The sequence below is a fragment of the Nuphar pumila genome, chromosome 1 (genome assembly GCF_984573655.1).
Source record: "Nuphar pumila chromosome 1, dmNupPumi1.hap1.1, whole genome shotgun sequence".
NCBI classification, from domain to species: domain Eukaryota; kingdom Viridiplantae; phylum Streptophyta; class Magnoliopsida; order Nymphaeales; family Nymphaeaceae; genus Nuphar; species Nuphar pumila.
Window position 1 is genome coordinate 154,888,098 of NC_143249.1, and position 14,115 is coordinate 154,902,212.

General features: G+C 38.5%; 1 protein-coding gene across 2 annotated transcripts in view; it reads left to right on the plus strand.

The window, feature by feature from the left end:
- Positions 1-13,832, plus strand: part of BRIZ2 (zinc finger (C3HC4-type RING finger) family protein) — a 161,544-nt gene extending 147,712 nt beyond the window's left edge. The window contains exons 7-12 of one of the 2 annotated variants that reach the window (XM_089999100.1): positions 10,481-10,727; positions 10,842-10,895; positions 10,964-11,107; positions 11,220-11,284; positions 13,120-13,174; positions 13,371-13,832. In XM_089999100.1, the coding sequence (XP_089855226.1) occupies positions 10,481-10,727; positions 10,842-10,895; positions 10,964-11,107; positions 11,220-11,284; positions 13,120-13,174; positions 13,371-13,526 (721 nt within the window). In that variant the 3' untranslated portion in view covers positions 13,527-13,832. The remainder of the gene's footprint in view (positions 1-10,480; positions 10,728-10,841; positions 10,896-10,963; positions 11,108-11,219; positions 11,285-13,119; positions 13,175-13,370) is intronic. The other variant, XM_089999109.1, reaches the window with a different exon arrangement.
- The last annotated feature ends 283 nt before the right edge of the window (positions 13,833-14,115 follow it).

The window sequence follows — 14,115 nt, forward strand, 5'->3', positions numbered from 1 at the left end:
GTGATATTTGAATTGAAAAGGTTCTGAACAAGAGCATGGAATTGTTTGAAAAGTTTGAACACTTCAGATTTAGATTTCATAAAGTAAATCCAAGTGTAACGAGTGAAAGAGTCAAGAAATAACACATAATAACGAGAGCCAGATAGAGATGAAACAGGAGCTGGGCCCCAAACATCAGAGTGAATAATTTCAAATGGCTTGGAAGCTCTTTTATTGATACTTTGAAAGGGAAGTACATGACTCTTGCAGACATTACAACTAGGACACTTATGATCTAATTTGACTTTGGGAATAAAACCCTGAGAAGACAATTTGTCAAGGAACCCTTGACTACAATGACCTAACCGACGATGCCAAGAAACTGGCTTATTACATTGCATAACAGAAGAAGACTGACTCAAATAAGCAGGAAAAGATGGAGACACGGTAGATGACGTCTTCAAAGTCCCGGGGGCTGCTTCGAAGACGTACATGTTTCCGCGTCGTTCACCCTTAGCGAGCATCTTCTTGGTTCGAAGGTCCTTAAGACAAACAGAAGACGGAGTAAATTCCATGGATGAATTTGTTTCATCAACCAATTTAGAAACAGATAAAATGTTTTTCTCAATGGCAGGAGTGAGTAAGACATTTTTCAATGGTAGTGTAGATTGTGACAAAGAGAGAGATGCATTTCCAGTATGAGAAATAGGGTGGTGGGAACCATCTCCCGTGACAATAGTGCCAGTGCCAATATAAGGAACCATGTTGGAAAGTTTACCTGCATCAGAAGTAACATGTGCGGCTGCTCCAGAATCAATATACCAAACTCCATCATCATTCTGACGCAAATTCATGTTGTTAAATGCAGTCATCAGAATTTGTTGCACATCATGTGGCAACCCTGCACTCTGTCCCTGATCAGTACCCTGATGTGCTCGAAAATTTCCCTGCGGCTGCCCCTGAAACTGTCTAACATTCATCTGTCCAGTTCTTGGTCCTGGCCTCCCTGCCTTGTTGCGATTCTGTGGGTTGTGCCAACAATCTGCTTTCACATGGCCACGCTTGTTGCAATGGAAGCAAGTAGGGACACGGGTACCTCTAGTGGCAGGTAGAGCAGTAGGAGTAGGAAGGAGTCCTCCACGGCCCATATGAGCAGCAGGTGGACGAAATGAGGTAGACCCAGATGTAAACATGACAGGATGAGGATCATCAATAAGATGATCTTGAGTCAAACTAACTTCATACTGTAGGAGTTTGGCCTGTAAATCCTCAAAGCATGGAAGTGTAGAGGCAACCTGTAATGCAGTGCAAAACATACGATATTGGGGCCCAAGGCTTCCCAATACCTGCTGAACAACATCTCTGTCAGAAACAGGATATCCAATAGCGGCCAACTGATCAATGATAATTTTGATATCCCCTAGAAATTCAGTAATGGTCTTAGTTCCCTTTCGCATAGATTGGAACTGCCATTTCAGTTGAAGTGCACGTGATTCAGAAACCTGTGAATAAGAGTGAGCAAGATGTCTCCATAGTTCTGCAACAGTAAAATGGTCAGAGATAGTTTGTAATATACGATCAGATAACGTGGCAGTCAAATAGGCAACCACAGATTGGTCCTTCTGAAACCAAACATCATACGCAGGATTTGGAATAGCAATGCAACTCACCTTCCCATCATTACCAGTTACCTCTTGCGTAATAGTCATAGGTGGGGCGGGTGATCCCCCATCCAGATGCCCGGAAAGACCATGACTTTGGATAAACGGCAGAATTTGGCGTTTCCAAAGTAAGTAGTTATCATGAGTTAATTTGTGAGAAACAAGTTGAGAAAGAAATCCGGGGCTGATTTTAGAATCCATAAGGAAGAAGATCAAAGATGAATCAAACAGCACGACAGAAATTCGTAGGTTGTACGGACAGAACCGTACGGACAGAAATTTTTGAGTTTTGGAAATCACGATTTTTTAGTTAATCGTGCAGAATGTACGATTTATCAACTATATTGCAAGAAATAGATAAGAAATCACAAGAAGTTTGAGAAAAGAGACACTTTTGAGAAATGAGGGTTCCCAAATTTGGGGAAAACAGAATATGTAAGAAGGAAAAGATGCACGATATGAGGAAATGAAGAAACGACGTCGAAATATAGTGATTCAACGGAGAAACAACAGAGAAAAGATGAAAAAAAAAAATCTTTCCTTGAGAACGCCCAAAAACGCACGTCAAGGTCCTTAGGGGCCTTCCAGATGATTGTGATTACCACGCCCTTGGCTCTGATACCATGTGAGAAATCAGATGTGGGAGTCACCTTACTATCGTAGCAAGAGATAGAGAGAGAGGTAAGAGGGAAGAGAGAAAAAAAAATGTTGGGCGGCAATCATGTCTTCTCCCCTTTCCATTGATATTTATATGTTGTACGAGTGGTACAATACAGTACAATAGAACAATACAGTACAGTATGCTATACAATACAGTACAATACAGTACAATAGTACAATACAGTACAGTATGCTGTACAATACAGTACAGTAGTACAATACAGTACAGTATGTTGTACAAGTGGTACAATACAGTACAGAAATATATTCATTTACATATACATATTTAACAGATTGATGATGGAGAACTTCTTGCAGATCCTACTCCTTACAGACAGCTTGTCGGGGCACTTTCCTATCTATCCATTACCAGACCAGATATAGCACATGCTGTTCATACAACAAGTCAATTTCAACATGCTCCTACTTCTGTTCATATGGGAGCAGTCATGCGTATTATCAGATACATCAAGTCCTCTCTTTCACGAGGACTTTTCTTATCTTCCTCCTCTTCTCTTGATTTAATTGCATATACTGATGCTGATTGGGGAGGTGATCCCAATAACAGACACTCAACCACTGGCTTTTGTGTCTTTTTAGGAGAATCATTAATCTCGTGGAGGTGTAAAAAGCAGCAGAAGGTATCTCTCTCATCCACCGAAGCTGAATACAGAGCCATGGCAACCACGACCATGGAAGTAGTTTGGCTCCGACGACTGCTTGCTGACATGGGAGTTGAAGCAACAAAAGCTTCACAAATGTGTTGTGACAACAAAAGTGCGATCTACATTGCCAGTAACAGAACATTCCACGAACGCACCAAACACATCGAAATGGATTGTCACTACGTCAGAGAGGAATATCTACACGGGATAATTGATCTGCCATATGTCACTTCAGAATATCAGTTAGCAGACTTCTTTACAAAGCCTCTCGCTGCTCCCCGATTTCACTTTCTCTTAGACAAACTTTCGCTCATTGTACCGTAAGTTTGAGGGGGAGTGTTAAAATGTAAAACTGTACATATATGTATATATAATAATATTATATTATTATATATATATAAATACATTTTTCATTTCTTTTTTTTCTGTAATTTTTTTCCTTTATTTTTATTTTTTGTCTTTATGTCATCTAGTTCAGTTTGAACTAGAATGACTGTTGCTAGTCAAGTCCTGTCCAGACTTGACTAGCAATAGAGCTGTTGGACTGACACAGTCCAACAACTCTTAATAGAGCTGTTGGACTGACACATTCCAACAGCTCTAAATAGAGCTGTTGGACTGTGCCCAACAGCTCTATTGAGTCCTCTTTCAGCTGTGTATATAAAGGGGTGCAGCCCCTCTTGTATTTTACTCCAATGCTTCTTAAGCAATTGGTTTTTCATATCAATAAAGAATACATTTTTATTTTTATTTTGTTTCCAATTATACCCTTTTTAAGGGTTATGCTTTAGTGTCATTCTTGACACTTGCTCTTGTTAATCTAAGCTCGTGTTTCGAAGATCCCCATTTCATTTCAGGCAGGGGCACAACTCCTGCTTCTGTCCGATTTTTCGGAAGGTAGGGGCGCAACCCCTGCCTCTGCCTGAACCGCCGACAGGCAGAGGTGCAGTCCCCTGCCTCCCCGTTGTTTGCTGTCAGCAGGGGCTTGCGGCCCCTACCCCTGTTTCTTTCGCGTTCAGCAGGTACTTGTAGTCATGCACTACACGCTAGTACTGCGATGATCAGATGAGATAGTTGTGCGACCTCGAACAGTGCTAAATGCACAATGTTGTAAACACATAAAAATGAGATCGCCTTCACAGATAAGATGCTCATTTGGTCAAAAGACCAGAGCTTGTAGAATGAGTCGTTAGTTAATTTACCCCTGACACACACATTCACTTGTAGTCTGTCAAGGGAGATGACAGATCAGTACACACTCCAATGGACAAGTTAATAACCACCCCACGGGCAAAGATCTGGCCTCCCCAGACATTGAAGTTAGGGGAAGAGACTACCAAACATTATCCTAGGTGGTAGATCCCATGGACTTCTGCAGAAGTTGGATGCATCCGTTGCTAAGTACCTGTCTTTGAGGAATCCTTTATCGGTTAAAGTCGTCTCCTTAAGAGCGTACTCAACTAGCTATTCGGGTTATTGAAAATACATAGAATAACAAACGCCCAAACTAGTTTCAGTTTTTTCTACTATTTGTCTTCACGTACCTGCAGGCCAGTAATATCGAAACATAAAGTCTGTTTACACTGGTTGATGGGTCATGAGACTTGCTTGCTGCGTGGTAGTTCACAGCTTACGATCAAATGAATTGTCATGCTGCGTTTTGACAGTTGCACTGCTTACCTGTTTTGAATGAGTTACATGTTTAATTGCATATCTGCTTTAAACTGCTAAGCATGCTGAATTAAATGTACTTAATTCAGTTTTCTGTAGTCTTTCTTGTGCACCTACTAGTTTTTCGCAAAACTAACCCATTCTATGGGTACAAGTGATGATTATGTACACCACGGGCGATGGCGCGATGGGAAGATGCCTTAAAGATTTTTTTTCCCGCTTTTAGCTCGCGTCCTGGATGTTTGTGGGTTTTGTCACAGATTTTCCTTTGGATATCCGAATTTTGTACTATTTGAAAACTTATTTAAATGGAAGTGGCTTTTCCAAGTGTTTTGCAAGTAACATGTGTAGTGAGTTTTGGTTCTTTTAGCTAACGTGCCCAAAGTTGTCAGTTTGCCTTTCTAAATTCAACAAAAGAATTATCTTCCGCTGATTACATAAATAAACTCTGAAAGGAAAGAGATTTTCTTCTAGTCTCTTGCCTGTTTTCTGAAAGATTCACAAGTTTGAAATTTTGGGGCGTTACATTTTTGGTATTCGCAGATTTAAGGAAAAGTGAAAATTAAATTTGTGTGCATTAAATAAGGACATGCATGCAAAAACAACTCTGATAAATAACTTAATAAGTTATTCATGTATGTGCAATGAATCATGCATATTTTATTGTTCAACATTAGTTCATGCATTTATGCATATTTGGCTTTGCATGATCTTTGATTCTCCATGATATTTGGTTGAATGCTTGAATAGTAAGATATTTGTGGTAAGTTATTACTTGTGATATTCCTTTGAAATTTATGCATGAAATTGTTTATGCTATTTCTTTTACTGTTTGGATTTTTAGAGGAATTCGTATGAGGGCTTCGGTTCTTATCTGTTTTCTTAAAACTGTTTTATAGGCACATATGCTCAATGATGTCTTGGACTGGCTAGTTGGAGACTGCGAGACTTGTGATTGGTGTTTGAGTTTTGAAAGGATGACATGCATTTGATATAGATGATTTTGATATTCTTAGACTTTTCGACTTTTTGATGAATTAATGAGGATAATTTTATTACTTTAAGTTGATTCAATGCATGAAATGGTTTGTGGTTTGATATATTAAATCTGTGTTCCCTAGATCTTTGTGAGAGTTTTCGCAAATACAACAACAACTACGCCTTCATCCCAAAACAATTGGGGTCGGCGATATGAACCAAAAAAGAAAATCATTTTGGGTCTTCCACATGAATCCTTCTCCTCCAATCATTTCTATCCAATGTCATGTCCTCGGTGAGGTTCAAAGCATTCATATCCTTTCCTATCATCTCCATCCAAGTCTTCTTAGGCCTACCCCGACCTCTTTTAACAAATATATTTTCCCATTTCTCCATCCTTCTAACTGAAACCTCATTAGGCCTTCGCCGAATATATGTCCAAACCACCGTAAACGATTCTCTCTCATCTTATTTTCAATGGATGCAACACCTACCTTCTTACGTATTTCCTCGTTTCAAATCTTATCTTTTATTGTATTTTCACACATCCATCTAAGCATACACATCTCAGCTACACATTTTTTTGAATATGATGTCTCTTGGCAGCCCAACATTTCGTACCATATAGTAAAGCGGGCCTAATTGTTGTCCTATAAAACTTTCCCTTCAATTGCAATGGCATTCCACGATCGCACAACACTCCAGTTGCACTTTTTCATTTCATTCACCCAACCTTTATCCTATGATTTACATCTTCATCAATTTCTCCATACTTTTGAATGATAGATCCCAAATATTTGAAACAGTCATCCACCGGTATTTCTTGCTCACCAAGCTTCACTACACTTCCATCACTACTTCGTTGTTTACTAAACCGACATTCCATATATTTTGTCTTACTCTTACTCAACTTAAAACCTCTTGCTTCCAATGTCTGTCTCCATAATTTTAACTTAGCATTAACCCCAACTCTAGACTCATCAATCAAAACAATATCATCAACAAACAACATACACCACCATTTTCTTGAATTGATCTCGTAAGCTCATCCATCAACAACAACAACAACAACAACAACAACTACGCCTTCATCCCAAAACAATTGGGGTCAGCGATATGAACCAAAAAAGAAATTCATTTTGGGTCTTCCACATGAATCCTTTTCCTCCAATCATTTATATCCAATGTCATGTCCTCGGTGAGGTTCAAAGCATTCATATCCTTTCCTATCATCTCCATCCAAGTCTTCCTAGGCCTACCCCGACCTCTTTTAACTAATATATTTTCCCATTTCTCCAACCTTCTAACTGGAGCATCATTAGGCCTTCGCCGAATATGTCCAAACCACCGTAAACGATTCTCTCGCATCTTATTTTTAATGGGTGCAACACCTACCTTCTTACGTATCTCCTCGTTCCGAATCTTATCTTTTATTGTATTTCCACACATCCATCTAAGCATCCGCATCTCAGCTACACTCATTTTTTGAATATGATGTCTCTTGGCAGCCCAACATTCCGTACCATATAGTAAAGCGGGTCTAATAGTCATCCTATAAAACTTTCCCTTCAACCGCAATGGCATTCTACGATCGCACAACACTCAAGTTGCACTTTTCCATTTCATCCACCCAACCTTTATCCTATGATTTACATCTCCATCAATTTCTCCATACTTTTGAATGATGGATCCCAAATATTTGAAATAATCATTCACCGGTAACCATTCTAAACTTTTCTCACCCAAGCATTTCCAAGCCTCGATAGGTATACCATCTGGGCCAACTGCCCTTCTTGATTTCATTTTCTTCAAAGCCTCTGCAATTTCTTTCTTTTAAATCTTGCGCATGAAATTACGATTCATCTCATAAAAAGGAATGGAAAAGTCTCCAAGATCCTGAGCATGACTTCCATTAAATAGCTTATCAAAATAATCTTTCTATCTCTCCTTAATCTCCTCATCTTTGACTAAAATCCTTTGCGTTTCATCTTTGATACATCTAACCATACCCAGATCCCTCAATTTCCTCTCTCATCTTTCAAGCCTATAAATATCCTTCTCGCTCTCTTTGGTATCCAACTTGTCATAAATCTCCTTATATACCTTATCCCTCGCGTTTTAAACTACTTTTTTAGCTTCTTTCTTTGCTATCATATACTTCTCCAAATTCTCATTATCACGACTCTTACTTATATTTTTATAACACTCTATTTTAACCTTAATAACTAATTTGACATCCTCGTTCCACCGTGATGTATCTTTACCTAGCGGTGCGCCGCCTTTAGACTCATCCAATACCTCCTTAGCCATCGTTCTCATGCCACCCGCTATCTTATTCCACATTGATTATGAATCCTCCTCGAGACGCCAATCAACTTCCTTAACTACCTGCTCTACAAACATTCCTTGTTTAGCTTCTTTCAGTGCCCACCACTTAATTCTAGGATCTGTCCTATGTCTATCCCTTTTGCGGCATTTTCTAATTCTAAGATCTAAAATTAAGACTCTATGTTGTGTAACTACACTTTCTCCCGGTATAACCTTACAATCGATGCAACAATCCTTATCTCTCTTTCAAGTAATAAAAAATCTATCTGACTCGTATTAACCCCACTTTTAAATGTTACTAGGTGAGACTCCCTCTTCCTAAACCAAGTGTTTGCTAAGATCATATCATAGGACAAACCAAAATCTAAAATCCTTTCTCCACTTTCGTTTCTTTCTCCTATAACATAGCCTCCATGGATACTCTCAAATTCATCCCTACTAATGCCTACATGTCCATTAAGGTCACCGCCGATGAAAAACTTTTCTCCATAAGATATTCCTTGTACTACTCCATCTAAATCTTCTCAAAACTGACGCTTAATGGAATCATCTAAACCTACTTGAGGTGCATAAACACTAATAATATTAATAATATCCGTACTTAATACTAATTTAATAAGTAAAATCCTATATCCCTTCCTACGGATGTCAACTACATTATCTATAAACTCACGACTAATAACAATCCCTACTCCATTCCTATTCCTATTTATTCCTGAATACCAAATCTTATATCCCCAAGGTTCTATCACTTTTGCTTTCTCACCTACCCATTTGGTCTCTTGAAGATCAGTTGGAGTCATTACACGAGTCCCAAGAGACTTCATCTTTGTCTCTTCAGTTATGAGCTTAGAAAAATCCTAAGTGTAGGAAGAGTGGCCTAGTGTAGAATTGCACTTCTAACGTTATCATACTCCAGCGTCAAGTTCATAAGCAACTCAATTACCTGTGTCATTTCCTTTGCTTTGTTGTCTAGTTCTATACAAGTCTTCCAATCCTTGCATTTAGTACACACCTTCATTGGATTCAATTAGTGTCAAAGAATCCCATAACTGCTGAATTTCATAAAAGAATCCCTGGATTGTTTTGTTTTCTTGCCTCAGTGCTCTCAACTCTTGCATCAATTAATATTCTCTTGCCCAGTTTTCTTGTTTATAAATTTGCTCTAGGTATGCCCATGTATCTTTAGCTTCTTGAAATTTGGCCAAATTTTTAGAAATATTTTGCTCCACAGAACAAAAATTCCACGATTTCTCCTTCGTTGTTCATCCTCCATTCCTTAAATAGTTTGTCATAATCTATTAACCCCATCTTGGGTTTTTCACCAGTCGCATCAAGATACCCTATGAGCCCCCTTCTATAACTGCCACCATAAACTCAGCCCAGTATGCATGGTTAGACCCATCAAGCTTGACAGGAATCAGCTGTTTGGGCTCACCCTTCTCCATGCTTCAACCCTCAACTTCAAAAACTCAAGGCTGCAAAACACACTAAAGCACTGCACAATAGACCAAAACACAGCAAAGCACTGCAATAAGAGGCTGAATCCAGGTAGACACACCAAACTACAGCTCAGCACAAGTATCTCAAACAAATTCTAACAGAAATCAGTCAAAACTAGACTGCCGATATTCAAGAACCCTAAAATTTTACCACCAACATGCTAAACAGAACCACAATAACAGTAGCAATAGAGTAATTTCATAGCCACAACCAAAATTCCAAGCACTCAACAAAGTCAGATGGAAACTGAGATCAAAACTGACAAAAACTTCTAAAAATAGCTTTACCGTCTGCTGCTACACACCTAAAATGATGACAGATCTCTCAAAATATCCCAAATTTTTACATAAAATAAGATTCATTCACTCCCAAAATGAAAAACAACCTGAATGGAAGTTATTTCACCCATCAAAAACCAGGAATCTGGTCACAGTTGACAGATTTCTTAGTTCTGCTCTTGAAACTCGCCCAAATCCAGAAATTCTTGGGAAAATCCCAGAAATTCAAACACACCCAAATAATGCAGAATCTTATTCTAAACTCTTCTAAAATCAATATCTAGCAGATGCTGGAGTCGTTGGAACTCTAGCCGATGTCAGTACCTCCTTGCACAACTAGTGACACAATTGCAGACCCAGATTTCTGCTGATCGACGATTTTCCCTCTCTTGATGCAGAAAACAATCTTCTCCCTGATGCAAATATGGCTCTGATACCATATTAGCACAAAGGAGAAGCAAGAAGAGATGAGAGAAGATTTGTGTTATTGCATTAGGGTAAAGATACAACATATATGGGTCAACACCTTCATTGCAGTTTTTTCTCTGACCAAATTACCCCTGATTACGTAAATAGTTACAACAATACTTAGAACATACAGATCTGGACAGTTTTGCCCATCATAGCCAAAGCTAATTTTGACCCTACTTAACTATACATACAAACATTATATACATGCATACTTTAACACTGTCACACTGGTATGTCTCTTTCTTTATGTTCATTTTGTTGCTTACTGATAAAACATCTTTTTTAGGTATAAAGAGGGCCATTCTATCAGACACTGGAAAGAAACACAACATTGCTATTCTCTTGAACTGGAAACTCAGCGAGTGTGGGATTATGTTGGAGACAACTATGTTCACAGGCTAATTCAGTCTAAAACTGATGGAAAATTGGTCGAGTTAAATTTCCATTGCAGAAATTATGATAGTTGTGGAAGCTGTGAATGTAGTGGAGATTCAGGAATGAGTGAAGCTCTCTTCAATAGTAAAGTTGAAGCGGTAATTATATTGTTCTCAAATGGTTGATTAATGATAATTTTCCTTGTGTTAATTCGACATCTTATTTATGGGGCTTGTGTCTTTGTGTCCATCTAATATGTGTAATTATGGCAGATAGTTGATGAATACAATGACCTCCTTACATCTCAACTGGAGAACCAAAGAAAGGTTGAGTTTTCATTTAAATCCACTTTGAGTTGCTCTTAGTAAACCACTTAATTTTTGCAATTCTGCAGCATTATGCATCACTTCTACTTGAAGCTAAGGAGGAAACTGACAGAGCAATTTTGGAAGTGGTTGAGAAGGCTGTGAGCTTAAAGGTGCAGAAGATGCAAGGGAAGCTTCAGAAATATTCCGAGGAAAAAAGATTTCTTGATCAAGTAATCTTCCTGATAGCAGAAAGCTTTCCAGTTGGTTTAATTGGAATAGATGTCTATATCTGGTGAATGTCACTATTTTGATGCATGATTTTTGTGTATTGTTTCCTTCTAGATCAATGAGAACCTTCTTAAAAACCAAGAAATATGGAGAAAAAAGCTCATGGACATTGAAGAACGGTATGCTTCAGCTTTATTTTTCTTGAATATCTAAGTTGGAGTCCAGCCTTTCCTCTTATGTTTAATCTTTTTTGTGTTAATTCCATGTGAACATGTCTCTCAATATTTTTTTGTTTGTGGATGTAAAATTTACTTGATTAAAGTGGGTGTTGCAGTATTTATCTACTTTATATTGGTTGCTGGGTAGGGGTGGAATGAGATGGCTGGATGTTTAGGTTGCATTAATTTAACCGAGTAGTCTCGGCTTGGAATCCCACAGGGTTCCCCCAGCTTGCCTGTCAAAAAAATATATATACACCAACAACAACTACGCCTTCATCCCAAAACAATTGGGGTCGGCGATATGAACCAACAAATAAAATCATTCTAGGTCTTCCACATGAATCCTTCTCCTCCATTCATTTCTATCTAATGCCATGTCCTCGGTGAGGTTCAAAGCATTCATATCCTTTCCTATCACCTCCATCCATGTCTTCTTAGGCCTACCCCGACCTCTTTTAACTAATATATTTTCCCATTTCTCCATCCTTCTAACTGGAGCATCATTAGGCCTTCGTCGAATATGTCCAAACCACCGTAAACGATTCTCTCTCATCTTATTTTCAATGGGTGCAACGCCTACCTTCTTACGTATCTTCTTGTTCCGAATCTTATCTTTTATTGTATTTCCACACATCCATCTCAGCATACGCATCTCAGCTACACTCATTTTTTTAATATGATGTCTCTTGGCAGCCCAACATTCCATACTATATAGTGAAGTGGGCCTAATAGTCGTCTTATAAAACTTTCCCTTCAACCGCAATGGCATTCTACGATCGCACAACACTCCAGTTGCACTCTTCCATTTCATCCACCCAACCTTTATCCTATGATTTACATCTCCATCAATTTCTCCATACTTTTGAATGATAGATCCCAAATATTTGAAAGAATCATCCACCGGTATTTCTTGCTCACCAAGCTTCACTACACTCCCATCACTACTTCGTTGCTTACTAAATCGACATTCCATGTATTCTGTCTTACTCTTACTCAACTTAAAACCTCTTGCTTCCAATGTCTGTCTCCACAATTCTAACTTAGCATTAACCCCAGCTCTAGACTCATCAATCAAAACAATATCATCAGCAAACAACATACACCACGACACATTTTCTTGAATTGATCTCGTAAGCTCATCCATCACTATAGCAAATAAGAAAGGGCTTAAAGCAGATCCTTGATGTAACCCAACCGTTATAGGAAAATTGGTTGTCAACCCTCCACAAGTGCAGACATTGGTTACTACTCCTTCATACATATCTTTAATTATACTAATGTACTTGAGAGAAACACCTTTCTTCATCATTGTCCACCAGAGAACGTCCCTAGGTACTCTATCGTAAGCCTTCTCCAAATCAATAAAAACCAATTTTTTTGCTCAATGTTGTCAAAAAAATATAAATAAAAGAAATAAATAAAATAAAGAAGAAAGGTTGCTTGTTTGATAATCAACAGTCTCACTTGTTTTAAGCTCAATTTTTTTGCTAGCTGTTGACAAGTATTTTGGAACTTGTTTAAGTTGTTCCCAACTACTGCCACAATTCTGAATAGTGATAACACTACAAGCAATGTTGAAGTCTAGAAATGAGAGTTCAATTGTGTGAAACCATTTGAATGAAGCAAATACCACTGACTAGTGGAACGACATCCAAGCAAGAGATTTGTTTCTGCAGTTTGTAGATCTTGGCATTGAACAATCTTCTGTAGTTTGTAAAATTGTGTTATAATTTTTGGATTCCAAATCCGTCGAATCTTGGCATGTATAACTTGTGCTTGTAAACTCCCTGTAGGGAGAGGATGGCATTGTGGTCGAGAGATGATAAGGTACGGGACTTGGAAGAACAGGTAATACCATGCTATCATATGAATCAGTCAACCAAAAAACTTGACTGATGTAAAAATATATGCTTCTTTCTTCTGCTGGCACAAATTCTGTTCACTAGTCACCCTTGTAGTAGTCTATTTTTTATTTATGTATTTTCTAATTATTCTTTCTGTTCATGTGTAGCACCAAGTACAAATTAATGTTTTATCTTGGCAGCTTAGAGATTTGATGATGTACATTGAAGCACAGAAAACGTTGGAGCAACCTCCGAATTCTGGTAGTATCCAGGAAGGGACTATTCTAACGGTACCTTCAGAGTCATCTTCTCAAAACAGCACAAAACGGACGCCAAGATCAAGTAGAAGGAACTGATCGGCGGCATCTTCTTGATTGGTGTGCTTGATTGTGTAAGTACATATGCACGTTGATTTTCATTGATTATATGGTTATGTTGTGACGGAAAAAAAAGCGTGGTATATTATATATACATGAGCTTAGGATGAAGTCCTTGGCACCTTGACGCATCTTTTTCATGCTTCGGATGAAGTCCTGGGATTTAGACCTCTTAATTTCCCCTCATATAGGATAGAAGGTAATGCATTTTGCCCATGGATTTCCTTAGTTGATCTTTTGCTTATGGTAAGGATGAAAGTGTTGACTAGCACCGACTTCAGAACTCTGATGCAGATCGCACGTTTTCATCTTGTTTTATTTAGATGATTTTTTGGGAAGTCCCAAAACCCACCAATGTGATTCGATACGTGATGTTCATTTCAAATCATTATTTACCTTTATCTCAGAGCAAAAGCATTCAAGTACGGATGTCAACGGGGCGGACACCCGCTAAAATGGGTGGGTCCAAACCTGGATCCAGCTAAGTCATGTGGGTGGATTCGGGTCTGAACAGATTTTCATAAGAAAAAACTTGCTCGGATCGGATAAGAATTACATAAACCAGACG